The 20,415-nt window shown below is 38.5% G+C and overlaps 2 protein-coding genes across 2 annotated transcripts; both read right to left on the reverse strand.

Moving 5' to 3' along the window:
• Positions 1–3,229: 3,229 nt before the first annotated feature.
• On the reverse strand, positions 3,230–3,631 carry LOC122662788 (precursor of CEP5-like). The gene has a single exon (XM_043858503.1). The coding sequence runs from the start codon at positions 3,629–3,631 to the stop codon at positions 3,230–3,232; it is 402 nt and encodes a 133-aa protein (XP_043714438.1).
• A 7,381-nt stretch (positions 3,632–11,012) lies between these two features.
• LOC122662789 (precursor of CEP3-like) lies at positions 11,013–11,387 on the reverse strand. The gene has a single exon (XM_043858504.1). It carries the CDS (start codon positions 11,385–11,387, stop codon positions 11,013–11,015), a length of 375 nt encoding a protein of 124 aa, XP_043714439.1.
• Between the last annotated feature and the right edge of the window lie 9,028 nt (positions 11,388–20,415).

Here is a 20,415-nt window from a genome sequence, read left to right on the forward strand (position 1 = left end):
GGAATGAAGATTAATGGACGATTGTGAGTATTTGGCTGGAAAGTTGAAGAATCTACCTATTTGAACCTAAGAATCTCAACAACGGTTAAATGTCTCCCTCCTTTTTTTTTTTTTTCTTTTTTAAGCTCCAAATATATAATATTCCTCCCCATTCTTACCAGCCGTACAGATACCGACCATCAACCGGCAGCCCTGCTCTATATTATTTAATCCTTCATTAATTATTGGTTTACTTTATAATTGATTATGATCTTCATTATTATAATTAATTATGTCTTCATCATGTTGTCATCCTAACGAAACGATCACCGTCAGCCGTTTTTGTAAAAATGACATATCGGAGATCAGCAACGTCCGCAAATATCTGAGAGTACCCCCGACCCACCTAAGATTGTGACGATGATTAGGGCGGATCACCCACATTATATATATATTCCATTAAGGGGAAGCTCTTACAATCAGTATTAGTAGAAGAGTTAGGTTTTTGTTAGGAGGATATGATAAGGGTAATTAAGTTAAACAAATATGTACTATGGTAGACTCACCATATCTATAATTAAGTGGAATCTCTAACGTACTATATGTATTGGTAGAAGGGTACGTTAGGTTTTTGGTAGTAAAGAGGATTGGGGTAATTAGTTAAACAAAACTACCTAGAACCATATAGTATAAGAAGAGCTTAATTTGATAGTAAATGTTAATTCCATCTCTCTCTTTGCCAAACCATTTTGTTCTAATGTATGACGGTGTAAAGCTAGCTAGGGTGAATCTAAGTTCCATGTGCATCTCTAGAAAGAATTTAAATGGCCTCATTATGAGTTGTCTTATTTTATAAGAACCACTCTCAAGCATTTTAGACGAAAGTGGAAGTATGTCAAAAATATCTTATCAAAAAAAAAAAAAAAATAATAATAAATAAATAATATGCCAAAAATATATTAGTCTTTCATGCACTGAAGTTATTAAAAGGTCAAGTACATAGGTCAAATATCTTAAGGAAAATCTTCGGAGTTCCGGTGCTCAACACTATCTCATGCTTCCACATTACAAGATTGAGAAGCAAATTAAGTTAAAGTAGGCTGCGCACCTTTAGACAAAAATGATCGAGTTCCGTGAGCCCAAGACTCGTAAGGGTGTCAACTCATACCACATATCGTGTATTAAACTATCGATATCGTAACCATACCGAATAAATTCCGTATGGTATCGATATGAGATACCTATACCGAATTGGTATTCGGTATGATATGAATATAGATAAAATAATAAAAATGAACCATACCGTACGGAATATCTGTATTGACCTGTACTAAATAGATACGATACGATATCAATTTGAGATACTTGTACCAATCCGATATTCGATATGGTATCAATATGAAGAGAATGTACAGTATATCGTACCGATATCATACTAGATATTGTACTGATTGACACATCATGAAGCTCCTAAATCTTTCCACATTCCAAGTGTTGGAATTTTTTCAATAATTGTGTGGACAATTTTGGGTCATTCTTTGGTTCAATGTTGGCCTGGGTTTTTGGTTAAGGGACATGTATCTTTAAAGAGACATGTCCATTTGTATAGGTGCATTCATAGCACTTGGATTAGAATCTTTTAATCTAATGCATTGATCCAAGAGACACATCTACACCATGGGGTATCTCCAAGAGACACACCTACATCATGGGGTATCTTCAAGAGACACTTACATATAAGTGCTTAGAATCTTTTAATCCTATCCACTCATGTCAATGGACACACCCATTTCATGAGGTGTCTTGAAGGGATACATCCACCACTATAAATAGAGGTGAAATGGACAGCCTAAATAATTCAATTTTTGTGGTACGATTTCAGTCAGTCAGGCATTAACAAATTCTCAATTCTCTGATAGTTTCAAGTGATTACTGTCGCTGCAAATCAGTAATCAGTCCGACCTGTTTTATCTTGGGAGGCAGATTTGCTGCAACCCAGTGCAGTAATAAGATGCAAATATTGTCTTAAGGACAGAGCGTTCTCATTCAACTCAGGCTATTTCTTATCCTCTTCTTTTGATATCAGTATTTTTCTAACACCAAGAAAGAGAATTACTTCCACAGCCAAGAAACTCCGTTTCAACCTTGTGATACTACATATTGTAGGAACCTGTTCCAGGTTGTTATATATGAGGTTTTATAAATCTCAACATCTCAACAAGGTTATTGAGATTTTCACATACCATACATTCATTCCCCCCCCCCCCCCAAACCCCCAGGCCCCAACTACTATTTTACATGCTTCTTATGTGGGGTATCATATTTTAGGTATTTTCGATAAGACAGTCAGACCTAAGAATTCTTATGGTTCAAATTGATCACTTTCTTTAAAAAATAAAAACCACTTTGCAATTTATCAATCTCAAGTAAACTCAATCTGGATCCTCTACTGCCGAGCTGTCAAGACATGATGAGGCGCATAATGACCGCCTTATTTCCACTTGAATAAGGCGTTCGGGTAGTGATAAAGTGGTCATTGCGCACCTCACTGTGTTTGAGCAGCATGGTCTTACCGGGCAGCTTGACGATAGAAGATCTGGATCCAAGATCTGCCATGTTGGACCAACTTGGTCAAAAGACTGATTCCTAAACCTGTTGGCTGAGGAATTTTGATTTTTATTATTATTACTATTATAAGAAAGGGATGGCCCGGGGTGGGTGTGTGGTGGTGGTGGGAGGGTCGGCAAGTCAACTAAATTGGTTCCCAGTGATACTACCTCGAAACATGCATGGTCAGGCCAGTGATAGGGAAATATATTTAGTATGGATCTATTCTATATTACTATATGAGGTGAAGTGGAGTTACTATTTTTAGGAGTGAAGTGGAGAAACTTTTTCTCTCAGCTTCTCACTCTTGTCAAACCTTGCTTAACAACCATAACTCTCCCTACCACCAACCATAACTCTCCCTACCTCAATATTCAAGACAACTATCATCTCTCTCTCTCTCTCTCTCTATAGTTCCTACTTCATCTGTTGTTGTGCATTGTTCACACACACTTGAAGTTATAGAGTTGAGACTTAGAGGGTTAACAGAGAGGAAAGTAAGAAGATGCAATATTGGGAATATATATTCAAATACATTCTTAATTATATATACAAAGAAGTCAGACCTACGGACTTCTTCTAAGTTCACTAATGAAGAAGCAACCAAACAAGCGGAAGAAAAAATTAATAGAAGCTAAGTCCACTAGTTGTGAACAGAATGGCCGATTCCTGGACTGTGACCAGGGGCCGTTGGCCGGAAGTCTTCCATATGATGTGGTGGAGGTGATGGTGATGAATCGTCGTCTAATGGAACTGCAGGATTTACAGAAGCTTCATCAATGTCTACGATATCAACAAGGGCTGCACCTGCTGGCTGAAATTCTTTTGCTACATCCGCCATCGTTTTACTTCCATTCTCACCACCAACTTTTCTTGATGCAGTTTCGTGACTGCTCTTCTCTCTGGTGGGAGTAGTTATAATTGGTTTCTTCTTCTTGTTAGACTGCTTTGTCTTTAAATGCCTTCCCTCAACAGAATTAACTGCATGAGAGAAAGCAATGACAAGGAGAAGCACAGAAGCAAAGATGAACTTCACCTTCGCCATAACTGTAAGTGATGTTTGAAGTTCACTGAATCAGAAAATGTAGAACCAAAGAACCGAGAAACAAGAGAGAGAGAAAGAGAGACTTAAAAACAACTCAAGTTTAGAGGCGAGGGATACTTCAACTGGAGCACTCCATGGGGCATTTATAGAGTCCTTCAAGAAAGAGACATCTCTCTCTTTCTTTTCTTTTTTTTTTTTTTCACATCAAAAAAAGAAAGAGAGAGATGTGGAAGGAGTAATCAATTGGAAGAAGATTCGGGGATTAAGACAGTATATGCTGAAAGGGGAATAAATAAAGTTGATGGTAGGGATGCTTCTTATGTTTAATAGTTTTTATTCTCTCTTCTAATGGTTTAGACTCTCTCCATGCACGTGTCTACAAATCAAGTGCAGACAATGTATTTGTTATGTGTCTAATGGGGCTCGATCTAGTATATTCTCGTTAGATTAGACTAACCTAGTATGAGATATGTTGAAGGGCTTGATTTAATGTATTCCATCAGTTCTAGAGCTTTTGATGTATCGATTAAGTACATATATAACATTTAGAATTAAAGCCGGGCACTACATCATGGGTTCGAGTCACGGAAATGACTAATTGGAGTATATTGAAAACCGCCAAGAAAGGGCTACCTGCTGCCAGGCAAAACTCTGGACAGAATGGAGCCCTTGGAAAGGGCTACCTAGCTACCGCTAGAGTGAAAGCTGCCGAGGACGACGATTGAAGAAGCATTGTGGTCTGTTATGTTCCTAATGGGGGCTCTAATGTATGAGTGTTAGATTGGGTCAGCCTAGTGTGAAATAGGTTAAAGGGTTTGATGGACTGTTAAAAGAAACCAAGAATGTAACCAAAAGGATCAAAGATACTGGATTAAAATTGAAATCGACAAAACATCTTATTGGTGTAGTTTTGGTTTAGCCTGGTTAATGCATAAATTTATCGATCAAATCAAGACGAACCAACCGTTTGACACCTTTACTATATCACATAATTAAGACCTAATTACATGTTACTTCCCCTGAGTAGGTTTACTTATTAATTATTTTGAAAAGTAAGGGGGGTATGTGTAAACGTCCAAAATTTATGGGTGGATCTATAATTAAACATTACCTCAAGGTAGATAACTATAAATTCCCCTAATATATTTTCTCCGGCTCAAGTTTCCCTCTACCAGTTCATTTTGTTTTAAGTTGGGTTTGGTTTTGACTTACCTTTTTTAAGGGAGAAGAGGGCAGGGCAAGGTCTACACATAAAATGACCTCATTGCCCTCCTATATACTGTTTTGTTGCAATTCATTAGTATGCTCCCCTACCCTATGCAGCTTCTTTAGAGAATCCTCTCTCTCTCTTCCCCCTTTTGATTTACTTGCTTATGCACCGGACATAGCAGAATTTGAATTAGAGTCAGAGATCAGAGTCTTGAAATAGTAAGCCAGCTTAGCTTGAATGCACTATTCAAACAATACAAATAAAAAAAAGTATAGTACAGGTTTTGCATGTCCCATGCATTGGAACTGATTAAACAAAAAAAAAAAAAAAATGCATTGGAACTGTTTTTTTTTTTTTTTCCCTGTGTGGCTGGTCTCCTATGTTTTGGGGACTTCTTTTAATAAGCTTTCTATAATTTGAAGCCGTTGGTTCAAAGCTTCTCCCCATTTTTCGAGTGTTGTGTCGACTTTCTTTATATCTCAAACTCAAGGGATTGGTTCTCCTAATTTAATATTGTGGCGTGTTTGTATTATTGCACTTTTATATCGACTATGATTGATTTTTTTTTTTTTTTTGCGGTAATATATTATTAGGGGAAGTTTGTGTAAGCCGTGCATATGAGAAGGTGAGAGTTTCAAGGCATTAAATATGGGTGGAAGATTTATGATTTTTCCTACTTTTTGTGAGAGGGGACACGATGCCTCGTGCATGCTTGCAGGACCGTGTATGAAATCTTTGATCATATTAATTTGTTAAGGAAACATATAAACTCATTACTGAAGAATACATATTTCTACAAGCCAGAATCAGAATTGAGCCAAACCTTTGGATACGTCACTGATAGCGTCCTCCTTGCCAGAGAGTGAACCAAACAAGCTGTTAATCTCTCTTGACTATGGTTGATTAAAAAACGGAGGTTTTGGGAGACAAGTAATTGACGGACCCCACTGATCACATGGTACAATGACATATCAGATTCCTGTGGTCCGCCCCTCGCACCTCCCACCTCCCACCTGCTTCATAAAACTTAATTAAGGCTCTTAAAGCCTTTAAGAGCTATATAATATAGAGAGTTAATTTCCTGTCCACAAGTAGAGCTTTCCAACACAGGCTGTAGTGAATATTTATACCAATAAAAGCAAAGGTAACTACAAAGCTATCTCTGAATCTAAACTGCCGACCTTGTCTGCATATGCTGTTTATAAATTTACAGTTTCAGGAAGCTTCTGCTTTTAATAGTGCAGGTGCACCATCTCTCCTCTTCGGCTCTCCCCCCTCTCCTTCTCTCTCTCTCTCTCTATGGTTGTTTTTTTTGTCCCATTTTCTATTCTTCCTTTTGCACGTCAAAGTTCTTGGGAACCCTTTGCTATCTGCATTACCACACTTGTATTTGGGTGTGTAGAGAACGAATATAATTACATTCTTCATTTGGTAAAAAAACCTCATAATCATGATTTGAAGAATCAATATCAGAACTATCGATATGTATCGTTATTGGTGGAGACCGTTATCGTTATCGATTGATTCCTGATTGTTCTGTATCGATGGATTGGTACGGAACAAGGGTAAAAATTATAAATAAAAAATTCATTTTTCTTTTTTGAAAAATACAAAGATAAATCTGTCCAATCCAAATTGATACGAACCAATCAAGATCACTGAATACTAAAACCTTGCTCATGATAGAAGCCCCTTAATTTTAAACTTTTGAGCCACACGACTGAAAATCATTTTTTTGAACTTAATTGCATCGATGTATTTCTATTATCATTATTTAAACATTAAATTAAATTAGAATTTGCGGGTTTAATTAGGTTGTTACAACATTGGATCCGTGCAAGGCACCGCAGAGACTATAGTTGCTTATTTCTCTCTCACTTTGGTTCCGGGGCTTGGGGAGCTTTCTTCCTTCTTTATAGTCTTTGTCTTTATGTCTCTCTCTCTCTCATTGGCTCCGGAGCTTGGGGAGCTTTCGTTAGTCTTCTCTCTCTCCTTGGCTCCGGGGAGCTTTATTTAGTCTTCTCTCTCTCTTTACTCCCTTTGGCTCTGGGGCTTTGCGGAGATTTCTTTAGTCTTTCTTTATTCAAGTTGTTAAAAGGGTTTCTAGAATGTGTGGTTTCATTATTAATATAAAAAGAACGTTCCCCTCTCATGCATGGGGTTTGGTAGCCAGTGGTAGGCCGGTGGTGGTCCGAGTATTTCTGGCTCCTGGGGGGTGGGGAGGGTGGGGTAGGGTTGTGCTCCCCTGTTTAGCGTGAGTGAGTGAGTGCTAGGCTGTGCCGCTGTGGGTGCGGCCATTGCAAATAATATACATGAAGGGGAATGGGGTGGTGGGGTTTGGACGATTGTGAGTTGTTTGGCTGGAAAGTGGAAGAATCTACCTTCGGCATTCCGTTTATACCTAGAATATCCCAACTGTTTGAGTTCAGTTCCTTTGCACGAACCAACAGGTGAACATACATGTGAGAGCCAACCATATGTCCTACTTTTATCATTTACAAGGGGAGAAGGAGTTTCTATGGAATCAAAATTAAAATGTGATTGACTCTGAGATATCCGTTCACTTGTTGGTACGTGCAGGTGATCCATTCTCCAACTATTATTCCTCCCTTTCTTTAAATATAATATTCTTCCTCATTCCGCAGACTTGGATTTCCTCCGGCCGTGGCAAGAGCTGGAGGATCCAGCACAGCCAAAATAGGGGGGGGGGGGGGGGTTTAAAACTCCCCTCTTTTGGTTGGGCTGGATTCCGCCACAGCTGGGGGAGAGCCGAATTCTCATTCTTATCAGCCCTACCTAGATTGCCAATTTGGATCCTCTGCTGCTGGGCAGCCATGCGGTCTCACACAGGTAGGGCGTGGATCTCACCCGGGCAAGGTGTTCGGGCAGTGGGTGGGGCAGTCATTTCGTCCTTGCCTGTGTGAGGCCACACGGGTGCCGAACAACAAAGGATCACGATCCCTAGATTGCTAGAGAACAATACATATACCATCAACCAGTCTTACAATTATAGTTTTGTTTTAAAAAACCGTAATTCGTCACGTGATTCTTGCATCCAGACACAGGACCATGTAAAATTACCTTTCAGCCTCAGTGAAGTGAAAAATCTTATTCAATTGGATGTTTGTATGCTACACACGACCGATCTTTTGCACATATAGACACCATGCATTTATAACTTAATACTTTATAATCCTCGCTATATCTATAACCTAATACTTTATAATCCTTGCTAGTACGTATGACATGTTACTCTAGAATCCTTCAAATAGGTTTATTTCTTTTTAATTGATTATCATCCTCATTAATACTATTAATTATGTCTTCATCATGTTGTCATGGTAATAAAACAATCACCGTCAATTATTTCTGTGAAAATGACATGCCGAAGAGCAACGTTCACAAATATTTGAGAGTACTTTCTAGCTAATCCTAGTCCCTAAGAGTGTGTGATGATGATTAGGGTAGATCACCCTCTCTATACTCTAAGAATTGAAGGGGAAACTCTAACTGTAACTTTTAGTACAAAGATTAGATTTTTTAGAGGAGAATATATGGGGTGCTCTACATCTTTCTTCATAGGGTTGGATTTGGCAATGCGCAAGAGAGTTTTTCACATCTTTGAGTGGAAAGTGATTCAAGTCCAATAGTGGTTAGTGTTTCAAACAACTCAATCCCTCGAAAAATTCAACAAAATGGTTTTATTTTAAACCGTTTCTCGATTTGATCGCATGGTACGTGGAAGATCTTTCATTGCTACGGAGAAGTAAATTGAGTGGCTGATACGCTTGGTAAAAAATGTATTCAACACCAATCTTCTTTATTTTGGGATAACATATGTATTCCATGATATTAGTTGGGAATTTACGGGCAGACTGGGAGCCCCTTTTAAATTTTTGAGCAATTTGAGAAGTTGTTTCTATACATATGTCTTATAGTTACTACTGATGACAATGTCGAAGATGAATTTTAAAGATAATTTGGATCTTCTTTTGATCTACTAATGGCAGTGTCGTAGGTGGATTCTTAATATTATATTAATATATCTTAAGAAAAAAAAAAACCAATCAAAAGGAGTAGTTACCTAGAACCATATAGAATAAGAGCTTTGAATATTAAATGTTAATTCTATATATTTCAAAAAATTCTCTCTCTCTCTCTCTCTTCATTTTGTTCTAAGTGCATGAAGGCAAGAAGAATGAATCAAAACTCAACTTCGTGTGCATCCCTAGAAAGAATATTAATTGTGGGTTGCATTGTCTTATCTTATACAATCACTTTACAGCATTTTAGACGAAAGTGGAAATTAAATATGCCAAAAATATTATATATTGGAATTTCATGCACTGAAATGAAGTTAAATATTACAAAAAAGGTTAATTTTTATGAACAACAAAGTCTAGGGTCCAACCATATAGGTCAAATATCTTAATCAATTAAGATAGAGAGACAAGAGAGATCTTAAGAAAAATCTTGGGAAGTTCAGGTGGTTAGCACTATCTCATGCTTCCACAATCCACATTACAAAATTGAGACCGCAAAGTTTAAGTAGGCAGCTGCTCTCCTTTATAGACAAAAAGGATTGAAGCTCCAAAATTTTTCCACAACCTAAGGAAGAGAATTAGTTGCACCACGAAGAAACTCCATTTTAGAGGCACTCCAAGGCCATTGTGAATTAAAGAATTAATGATTTTATTAAACATCAGGTTCCTGCATAAGCACCATTTCCTGCGTCCAAATAGTATTTTAGTTAAGAAGCCGTAGCTTTAGTACTATTCAGAAAGTCCATCGAGTCTCTATTAGGTTGGGTTGGGTCCCAAAGGTACGTCGTTCTCACTCTACAACGTAACATGACAACCGTGTGATGATTGCCCACAACAAATTAAGGCTGTGTTTGGTATGCATTCTTGGAACGCATTCTAGGTCGATTTTACATTCTCGTATGATAAAAAACCTAATTAGTTTAATGAACATCTATGGAGATGGAGGCTCAGATCTGAGAAAATGAGCGAGGGGAGGAAGGCTGACGTCTCATGTTCCGTTCCCACCAAACATTCTCTATGACATTCCAACACACAATAGTTTGAGATAGAGATAGTTTGGCAAGTGTTGGCAAGTGTTGTGTTCAACTTCAGACATTTCCTCGAGCATAAAGCAAATTATGTGGCCGGGTTTGTTGCTCTTACCACAGGGGTTCTTAGTGTAGAGATTTAGGGATTTAGAAGCTCTGGATTGAATGCGAGTCCATTGCTACGTTAATTGCCACCAACGCCAGAGCTATCCCTTGGTTTGTGATGCAAGAATGGGATTTTCTTCAACCGTACTTAGTATTTATTGAGTGGAAGATTACGCACTGTTACAGGGAGGTCAATCCAATCCTATTATTGATTTTTGTTTTTTTTTTTTTTTTAAAATCAATGTTGTTGCAAAGAACAGTGTTTCTTCTTCTATGATGGGTCTGCCTTCGTATTTGCAAGAGGAGTTGGTGGTTGATGGTCAATGTAGACTGAGATTTCGGTTTTTTCTAGATGATTGTATTTATTTTAGCTTATTATTAACATGTCCTTACTGGCAATACCAAAGGAGGTGGAGAATGTTGAATTGACTTTTGTATTTCTTATAAAAAAAAAAAAAAAAGAATTGACTTTTGTATTTATGCGTCTGATTTTCGTAGACTTTCTCATATTATTTTTTTCTCTTTAGCCAAATAAAAGAAAGAAGATGGAATGGGAATAGTCAAATACCTTCTTATACATACACGTAGAAATTAGACATAGTTTCCTTCTTACTTAGACAGGGACTCTGAAGCCTAGCTATTGCATTATATTACATTGCAGAACTCCATGGAATGACCTATTTTTATAAGTTCAATGGTAAAACAACAAAACAAGGAAAGGAAAAAGGAAGAAAAAAAAGACTTCATATTTAGACAGTACACAGCTAATAACTAATACAAGTCCACTACAGGGTTTTAGGAATCGATATTGGCTACAGTATCGGCATCAGCCCATATCGAATTGATCCGGATCGGATGGTTTTAGCCCTGATTTTTAAATAAAAATCAGTTTATAATTACTTTTTTTTTAACCCTTGAATCGTATCGTATCGGCCATTAATTGGTATCGGTAGAGAACGATACTGATCGGATACCGATTCCTAAAGCATGGTCCACTAGTTGTGAACGGAATGACCGATCCCTGGACTGTGACCAGGGGTCGTTGGTCGGAAGCCTTCTTCTGTATGACCTGGTGGAGGTGGTGGTAAATCGTCGTCTAATGAAACTGGAGGGTCTACAGCAGCTTCAATGTCTTCGATATGAAGAGGTGTTGCTGACCGAAACTCATTTGATACGTGTGCCATGGTTTTACTTGCATGCTCACCACGCAAGGTGCTCATCATGGTTTTTTCACCACCAACTTTTCTTGATGCAGTTTCAGTACTCTTCTTTCCAATCTTTAAATGCCTTCCCTCAACAGAGTTAACTGCATGAGAGAAAGCAAAGACAAGAAGAAGCACAAAAGCAAAGATAAACTTCACCTTCGCCATAACTGTAAGTGATGTTTGAAGTTCACTGAATCAGAAAAAGTAGAACCAAAGAACCGAGAAACAAGGCGAGAGAGAGAGAGAGAGTTAAAAACAACTCAAGGTTAGAGGCGAGGGACACTTCAACTGGAGTACTTCCATGGGCTATTTATAATGGTACTAGGGTCCTTACGAGCGAGAGAGAGAGAGGGGTTACTCACTTGAGCGGGATGGAAGTGGTAATGTAAAGAACAAATTATAAAGTTGATTGTAGGGATGTTTCTTAGAGTTTGGTTACCCTGCACGTGCATGTATATGTGTCAGGCAGCGTAGATGTGAGAGGTAACCATCTGTCCTATCTTTGCCATTCACAAAGGGAGGAGGGGTATTTATGAAAACAAAATAAATATGTGATTGGCTTTAAGATGTACGTTCACCCCTGCATGTACGTGTAGAGGGTGATTCTCTCAAAGTAATTCCACGGTGTCAAACGATCAGTTCAGTCTGTTTCGGTCGGATTGAATCGAATTGAGCTCAGAAATGGGTGAAATAGAAGGCTGACCGATAAGAGAAGGTGTTCAGTAACAATTGGTTTTATTTTTAGTTCGATTTTGGTTCAGTTTTTCAGTTCTTTTTATTGGATTGTTATTGGTTTGATATCAGGTTCAATTTGGTATTGATTTACCATGTATATATACAAACAATTAAGGACAGTAACATGGAGACATAGAGCTCATCTACAAGGAGCCCAGCACCCAGGGGGCTTCCAACGGCTTGGCTGTGCCACAGACATCCCGTCGGCTGACTGGTGCACACCGGAATGTGTGCAGCACATGCAGCCCAGCCGTTGGATGCCCCACTAGGCATTCCCAAGGGGCTAGGCTCCTTGGAGAGGGGTTGGATTGGTATAGGTTTCATATCTGTTTCAGTCCGGCTTTCAACTTCAATGCAATTTTCAATCGGTTTAGTGCGATTGGGTGTTTAAAAAAATCAGACTAGACTGGTTGAATTGTTTAAAACTATTCATAACAAATTGAAATTAACTAACTGATCCAATTGCTTATTAATTGAGTATAAGGTTATGAGTAAGTGAATTGATTATTCATTGATTTCAATATTACTGAGAAGATTTTGATATAAGGAGAAAAAAAAAAGTTTGTACCCAGTGCACAAGGCTCCAGCATTTTGCAAGGTCTGGGGAGAGTCAAATGTACGCAGCCTTACCTTTGTTTCTAGAGAGGCTGTTTCTAGGATTTGAACCCGTGTCAGAGAATTCATCAAGTGAGCACTTGACCAACGTGCCAAACACGACCTTCAATGAGTATGAGGTTGTGAGTAGGAAGATTGATCTGTGACAATGCATCCATTATTTTTTATTTTGGTAAAAAGATTTGCACTGATTTCAATATTAGTTATCTTACCCTTTCAATTTATTCTTCTTTATTATGATTAGGACTTGAACACAACAAATTGATTTCCTTCTCTTTGGTTGTTTAACTTAGGGAAGATGATTTAAAGTGTTTTTGTTGAATCTTTCTTCATTACAGGTTATGAATGTAAAATTTCATTGTGGTTCAAGTACAACAACAAACTGATATTAACCCAATACTAAAAAATAAAAAATAAACCAATAACGCATCGGATTGAAATTGAAGTTCCTTAATAGTTTGGTTTTGATCTCACTCATTCTCAAAAAAAAAAACTGATTCAACCCAACTGAAACCGGATCGAACCAACCATTTGACACTCCTAGATTCAAATCCAATTCGAATCGGCATATGCTAACATAACAGAATTTGAAACAGCTAGCTAGCCAGCTGCTTAGCTTTAATGCACTACAGAAATAGAAACAATACAAAGAAATGTATAAATAGTACAGGTTTGCATGTCCCATGCATATATGTCGTCGTCTCCTATGTTTTGGGGACTTCTTTTTAACAGAGGAAAGTGGTCTATTACTCTAGTGCCACTACCTCTACTTAGAAAAGCTTTCCACTATTAGCAGCCGTTGGTTCAAAGATTCACTCCTTGTTTCGAGTGTTGGGTTTGATTCTCACAATTTAATACTGTGGCGTGTTAGTATTATTGCTTTTTTTATATATTGATGATGATTGATTTTAAAAAATAAGCTAGCCTTTGCGAGTCAAGTTGGGGGGACCCCACTGATATCATGGTACGAGGAGATATCAGATTCCTGTGGTCCGTCCCCCAACTTGCTTTATAAAATTTAAAAATAGTTTTAAAGCTATATAATATAGGGAGAATATTCTTTGTGTCGGGGCGTAGACTGCGATCAGACACATGGGGATGGATGCAATGATCACTCTATCCCCTGACTGATAAGTCCATGTGTATGGGCGCAGCCTATGCTGCGGCACAGAGAACATGAACCTTATAATATAATATACAGAGTTTATATCCTATCCACAAACTAACTCTGAACCTAAACTGCCGACCTTAGTTAAATTTAGAGCTTCAGAGAGATTCTGGTTTCTCTGAGACTTTTTGGGAATGCTAAGTACTGAAGTCTACTGGACATGAGACTTCTTTAATTCAAGTGGAAGCCTATGTGATCAAGCAAAATAGGTTTGCGGCTATGATCGACCAAGAATTTTCTATAGTATCCTTTAGTGCTGGTGCACCATCTCTCCTCCTCGCCATGGTTGTTTGTTTTTTGTCTGTTTCATTTTCTAAGATTCCTTGTGCATGCCAAAGATCTCGGGAACTTCTCACCTTGTGCATTCCCACTGATCATCGATCGTACTGGAAACTGTAATTAAATACCTCTAGTCTATGTTGGTATGATTTGGAGGATATTCATCAGTTATTCCTTACATGTCTACTCTCTTGTCGTATTTGAGGGATATTTTGTAAATGCTAGCCTGTTAGGAGAAGGATCCTTGATTTTTTCAAGGGATTGAGATGGTTAAGTATTAACTTCAATGGGTGTCTTGATCATCAAGAGGTAATTTCCCCATACACAAGCCTCCACCCAATAAACAATGTCTTGGCGGCACTTCACAGAAATCGAACACTTGATCGAGGGAGAAGAAATATCGGGAAAACTCTTCTGATGCACTTCACAGGAGTCGAACACTTAACCTCTCTGCTCCGATACCATTTTTGCTATCGTTTCACCTAAAAGTTCAAAATGTTAAGAAATGGCAGCGTAATTAATCTATACATCAACAATAGGTAGGGCTGCCTTTTTTAAGAGACATTTTTTTGTTTGTATCACTCCCCCCTTCTTTGCTTTACTTCTAGGGATGACAGAGATACTCGAATCAGACGCAGTGACAATCTATTAATTAAATAGGCTGAGGAAAGGGGTCTGCCTATTAAGAAAACAACGCCCAGAACGACGATTTGCGGAAAAAAAGGAAAAAAAAAAAAAAAAAAAAAAGAGAAGACACACAACACACAATACCAGGGATTTACGTGATTCACCCCCAAGATGGAAGTAATGTCCATGGCCGAGCAATAGAACATATTTCACTATCTTTTGGAAATGTTACAAAACCTCTCATATAGCCCTCCCAGAGATAAAAACATTATATAGAGAAGCCCTAACTCGAGAAAGTACAGAAATGCCCCCAGACCCAAAAAATGCCAAACCGGACAGGGTCGGACCAAAACATAACATATGTCTCAAAACATATTGATTCGAAGGTCTCGATGAGCCCAACACAACTCACATTGGCAGTGAGGTATGCCCTTTTTAGGCCATCCGAGCTCATTTCGAGGTTGAAACGGCCCTCCAAAGATCCCAACTACACTTTCTGGACCGAAATCAAGCTTCACCAATAACACTGGCATCGGCGATTTTTTTTCCTTACGACCAGGAATAAAAACCTTGGGAGCAGGGAGAAGAGCTCGAGCAGTAGATTGGCATGTTTGTCTCAAGAACTTCTACTTTAGAAAGGGTTTTACCGCCTTGCTATGTGTAGGGTGCATGACAATAGGGGCAGGGCGGAAGTAGAGGAATCGGATCCCTTCTTTCTCCCCTCTTTTAGGTGCCAGTATATTCTTTCGGGCGCTTCGTTGAATATATTTGAGTATTCACTCCCAAAAACAAATTTATTTATTCATTAAAAAAATGCATAAGATTTGAAAACGGTTGTCTTACACAGTTCAAAGGGCCTAAAGACCAACAAGTCCACTTGAGACCCAGCTGAGTTAAGTCTTCCCAATTGATTCTTGGAGATGACTTACAGCCCAGATCGAGTCAAATACTTCAGGTGCGTTGGTTGTGGTCAGAACTCCGACATGTCCAGTTGGCTAACAAAATTGCCAAGTGGCAATTACAAGAGATGGCGTTGTTGGCGCCTTGGTGGCAGTAAACAGACCCCTTATTTAAAAGTTGGTCAGATAAATCTTCCATAGGAGAAGCCTCAACATGATACAGTTACTTCTCACTATTTGATAAGCATTTCGGTTGGTAGGCCTGGGCCTCAGGCCCTCAAGTCTTAAGTTTATTCAAATTTTGGGCCAGTTATGGATTTGATATTGCAAGCCTATAATCTGTTGGGAACGGGCATGAAGCCTTTGAGTGATGTCCCAAGTATTTGACCCATATTTTAAACGGGTGAAGATCTTTTTGGTGAAGGAGTAAAAGAAATTATATCAGTTATATGAGATTTTACAAATGAATTAATAAAGGGTCAAATACACATGCCCCCTTAAAATCGTCACAATATTCCACATGTCCCCTTATGATGCTGACAATTTCACATGCACCCCTTGAAAATTCTATATGCACCCTCTACTTTTAAACTTAAAGTCATTTAAATCCACGTCGTTATTGCAGAGGAATAAATAGAGTAGACTTGGAATTTGCTTTTGCACCAACGTGCCTCCAAGAAGAAGATGACAAACAATTGCAAATTGGTTTGTAAAGGAGTTCTATTCTATTCTTGAGGTTTGCAGGTGTTCTTGAGGAGTTGCAGGTGCTCGTTCCAGTGGCAGGGGTTTGACTCAAGGGTTTGCTCTTTTCTTTACCCTAACCTTTGTAAGCGAGCAACGTGCAGTGGGGCTGGGTTGTGTGTGGAAGCAGCAACAACATGGCAGCTTCCCCAAATCGTTTTGGGTTTTTTTTTTTCAACTCCACCTCTCCCCCTCCTGCTGCCAATACGGCTGAGGAAATCCGCAGGAGCAGCTATGGTCCCTCCACTTCTTCTCCGTTTAGAAATCGAAGATCGATTTTGGGGAAAGGATTTGGGGAAGATGAGTGTATTTTGGTAATTATGCCCTAGTAAGGGTATAACTGTACATCACATTCTTCAATTTTAGATCCGTTAGCATTTAACCTCTGATATTAATGGCATGCACTTAAATGGCTTTAAGTTGAAAAGTAGGGGGTGCACGTGGAATTTTCAAGGGGTGCGTGTAGAATTGTCAGAATCTTAGGGGGGCATGTGGAATATTGGGATGATTTTAGGGAGGCATGTGTATATTTTTTTTGGTTGAAGAGGCTTGTGTATTTAACCCAAATGCAATCCCTTAGCATAGATGAACACCATTTGCTCTATTATCATGTGATGAGGTCAAGGAATACATGTCATGATAGCGTCCGCTCTCTCACGATTTTAAAAGACATCATGAGGGAGTGAAGACTCCAATCTTTATAAAGACCACGGTCTTCACTTCTTTCACCGATGTGGGACTATCATAGTTGCCTTTGATGCTAGTTTTTATCCATAACAGAGATCCCCTAGTGAAGGGAAGAGCGTATGTTGCTTTTACCTACCCGACCGAGAAGGGGTTCCCACGGACGACGCCTGTGATGAGGTCAGGGAATATATCTCATGATATGATATTGTTTACTTTGAGCTGCTTGCCAAAGCTAGCTTAATCTTTCCCTCGCAATTTTAAAAAGGTCTCAAGAGGGAGTGGGGATTCCAACCCTTAAAAGGACCACGATCTTCCTTTCACTCACCAATGTGGGATTATCTTGGTCACTCTTGGGGCTAGTTTTTATCCACCCACAACACCATGTCCAAAATTTTACTTCCCTGTCTACATCTTGGTGAGCAGGTAGGTGTATTATAAACATGCAAGAAGCATGCATACGTTATTTAAATAGGTTCACCTTTCTAATCCATGAATAATACTAGGCCCATAAATATTCACATTTGTCTGAAACCACAGAATAGAAATATAGATGTACACTAATGATATAAATATCATTAGGGAAAGGTTTCCTTGACGACCCATGAAGAGAAGCTTGTCTTGAAAGTGTAAACTAAACTTGGCTCCAAAACTTATTAGGGCCAGAGGCCCAAAGATTATTTTTGTTGTGTGGGTTGTTGGGCCTACCTTATCTAACTTGGACCTTCAGTTGGGCTTGCACGTGTTTAAAATCATATGGGCGCCTTGGGCCTTGTATGGATTCTAGCTTGTCATTTGTTAGTAGCTTGACTTTACTAAGTTCCAGCAAGGCTCACCAGGTTCCACCTAGTCTATTCAATTTTGTGGTGGTTTTGTCCGAACCAGATGTGGGAGATTTCAGTTCTCTGATTCAGGCCGGCCAGACTCGACTATGCGTCTAACTTTGGCTGCTGAGTTACATTAGACTAAATTAGATTAGGGTCCACTTAGGAATGAAATTGGGTGGGTTAAAATTGATAAGCCCCTTTTGGTTAATAGGTTATGGAATACATTATACATAACCCTTTTTTCGGGTTACGAATAGGTTAGTATTTGAAAAGACCTGTAGATCCCTAACAGGATGCAAGAAAGTAAAGGAAAAACGCAAATACAATCACACAGTGCATACAAGGATTTACGTGGTTCGACCAGGTTACCTACGTCCATGGTGAGATGAGATCTGTTTCACTATCAAAGGAGAATAGAGTTACAGTCGTTCGTTCCTCATGCCCCTCTCAGATTTTCATTACAGAGAAAGAACTCTCGCTATAGATTTATAGTGAAATCTTATACAAAAAATTTATCGAAATACCCATATAATCCTTAAAAAAACCTTAATCAGACCCTAGGGCGCCGTTCCATGCAGGGTTCATTGGGTGGGTGGGGTTAGAGTTGAACCATATTTTAGGCGACTCAGGTGGGTATTGGTGAAGCTACCCCATTTGTTCTCTGAACCAACTGTGGAGGGTATAGTAGCAGACTTTCTATCTCTTCTTCACATGAAATGACCTGGGCCGCCTGTGTTCAATTTGGTCAAGTGTAGGACCTTTTCCTTTTATATATATGATAAAAAACCAAAATTGAACGTTGTTGACTGAGACAATTGGATACCTGCGTGACATCTATATTGGGCTGGAAAAATCTATAAATAGGGATAGAGGAGAGAGAAGAGAGAAAGCAACTGCTGACATAGGGAAAGAAAGTATAGCTTGACTGATCACCCAGTTGCTCTTAATCTTATAGTTTGGTGTGCTCTTTTTGTATTCCTGAAATTATTTTTTACAGTTTTCATTTGTTTATTCTAATCTGGCTTGCTTTATCAGTTTGGCATTGCTCACTTAAGAGCGTATTTGCCCAAGTGATCATGACTTGTGAACAAGGGATCATGGGGTCTTTCTATTCATAAAATTTCAACACCAGCTGAGTTACCAAGTTATCGTTCTTTCTCCCACTCTCTTGGATTCTTTTTTGTACAAGAACCTTAGTCTTGATGAATCATTATCCTCTCCTGTTACTGTATGGTACAGTAATGCATCGTGCATCAACTGCAAAGGTCATGTGTATCATGTGGGGTACACTGTGCCACATGGTCTCTACAACGCCGCACGATGTAGTACTGCACTATGTAGTAACAAGAGAAGATAAAAATTCTAGTCTTGACTTACCCTTTTTTTCCTTCTTTATAGATAGTCTTATAATAAAGAGCTGAGTTAATTGGCGATGCAGTGGACAATTTGAGTCGGAGTCGGAGTCCGAGATCCGAGTCTTGAAACAGTAACCCAGATTTGCTTGAAATCTTGAATGCACTATAGAAAGTAGAAACTATAAACAAAGAAGCAAATTTTTTTTTTTTGGTGTATCGTCTTGGGACTTTAAGAAACGAAAGTGGTATAGTACGTGCCACTAGCGTAACTTGAAAAGCTTTCCAGTATTAACAGCCATTGGTTCAAAGCTTCTCTCCATTTTAGGAGTGTTGGGACGTCGACTTTCTTTATATTTCAACTCTCAAGTCTCAAGGGGTAGATTCTCTCACAATTTAATGCTTTGTAGTTTTTTGGAATAGATCTTGAATTTATTGTCTCGTCTGTTTTTTCTGATTTTTTGGAAGAAATCTGAGTAATTTAAAGAAAAAAAAAAAAAAAAACATATCTGAAACCGTTTTGAGAAATTAAAAAAAAAATTATTCCTTTTGAATAATTATACATTTCATTCACCCTAAACATAAAATAAATTTAGGCCCTAAAATTTATACCAAAGAAACATAAACAAAAAATTGGGGCCCTAAAATTTATACCACCTTTAATGCAATTTCGACCATCACCATAATGCCACCATTACCTCTACCAATGCCACCATTACCTCTATCGCCATTATCTTCGCAATAATAAGTATTTCATATTACCGCGATTTTTAACTGCGGTTTTGTTTCCACAGTTATAGGGTCCTCTGTTATTGCGGTTTTAAATACCACAGCAATAAGTATCATATATTATTGAGACTTTTAACTGCGGATTAGTTTTCGTAGTTACGGGGTCCTCTGTGGCTACGGTATTTAAAACTGCAGTAATAAGTACCCCATATTACTGCAATTTTTAACTGCGATTTTGTTTCTGCAATTACAGAGTCCTCTGTTGTTACAATCTTAAATACTGTAGTAATAAGTATCTCATATTACTGCGATTTTTAACTAAGGTTTTGTTTCCATAGTTACAGTATCCTCTATTGTTGCGATTTTAAATACAGCAGTAATAAAAATATCATATTACTGCGATTTATACCTGTGATTTTGTTTCTGTAGTTAGAGGGTCCTTTGTCACTGCGGTTTTAAAAACCGCAGTAATACGTATTCCATATTACTGCGATTGTTGACTGCACTTTTGTTTCCACAGTTATAAAGGCATTTGTT

Source organism: Telopea speciosissima, chromosome 5 (assembly GCF_018873765.1).
Source record: "Telopea speciosissima isolate NSW1024214 ecotype Mountain lineage chromosome 5, Tspe_v1, whole genome shotgun sequence".
NCBI classification, from domain to species: domain Eukaryota; kingdom Viridiplantae; phylum Streptophyta; class Magnoliopsida; order Proteales; family Proteaceae; genus Telopea; species Telopea speciosissima.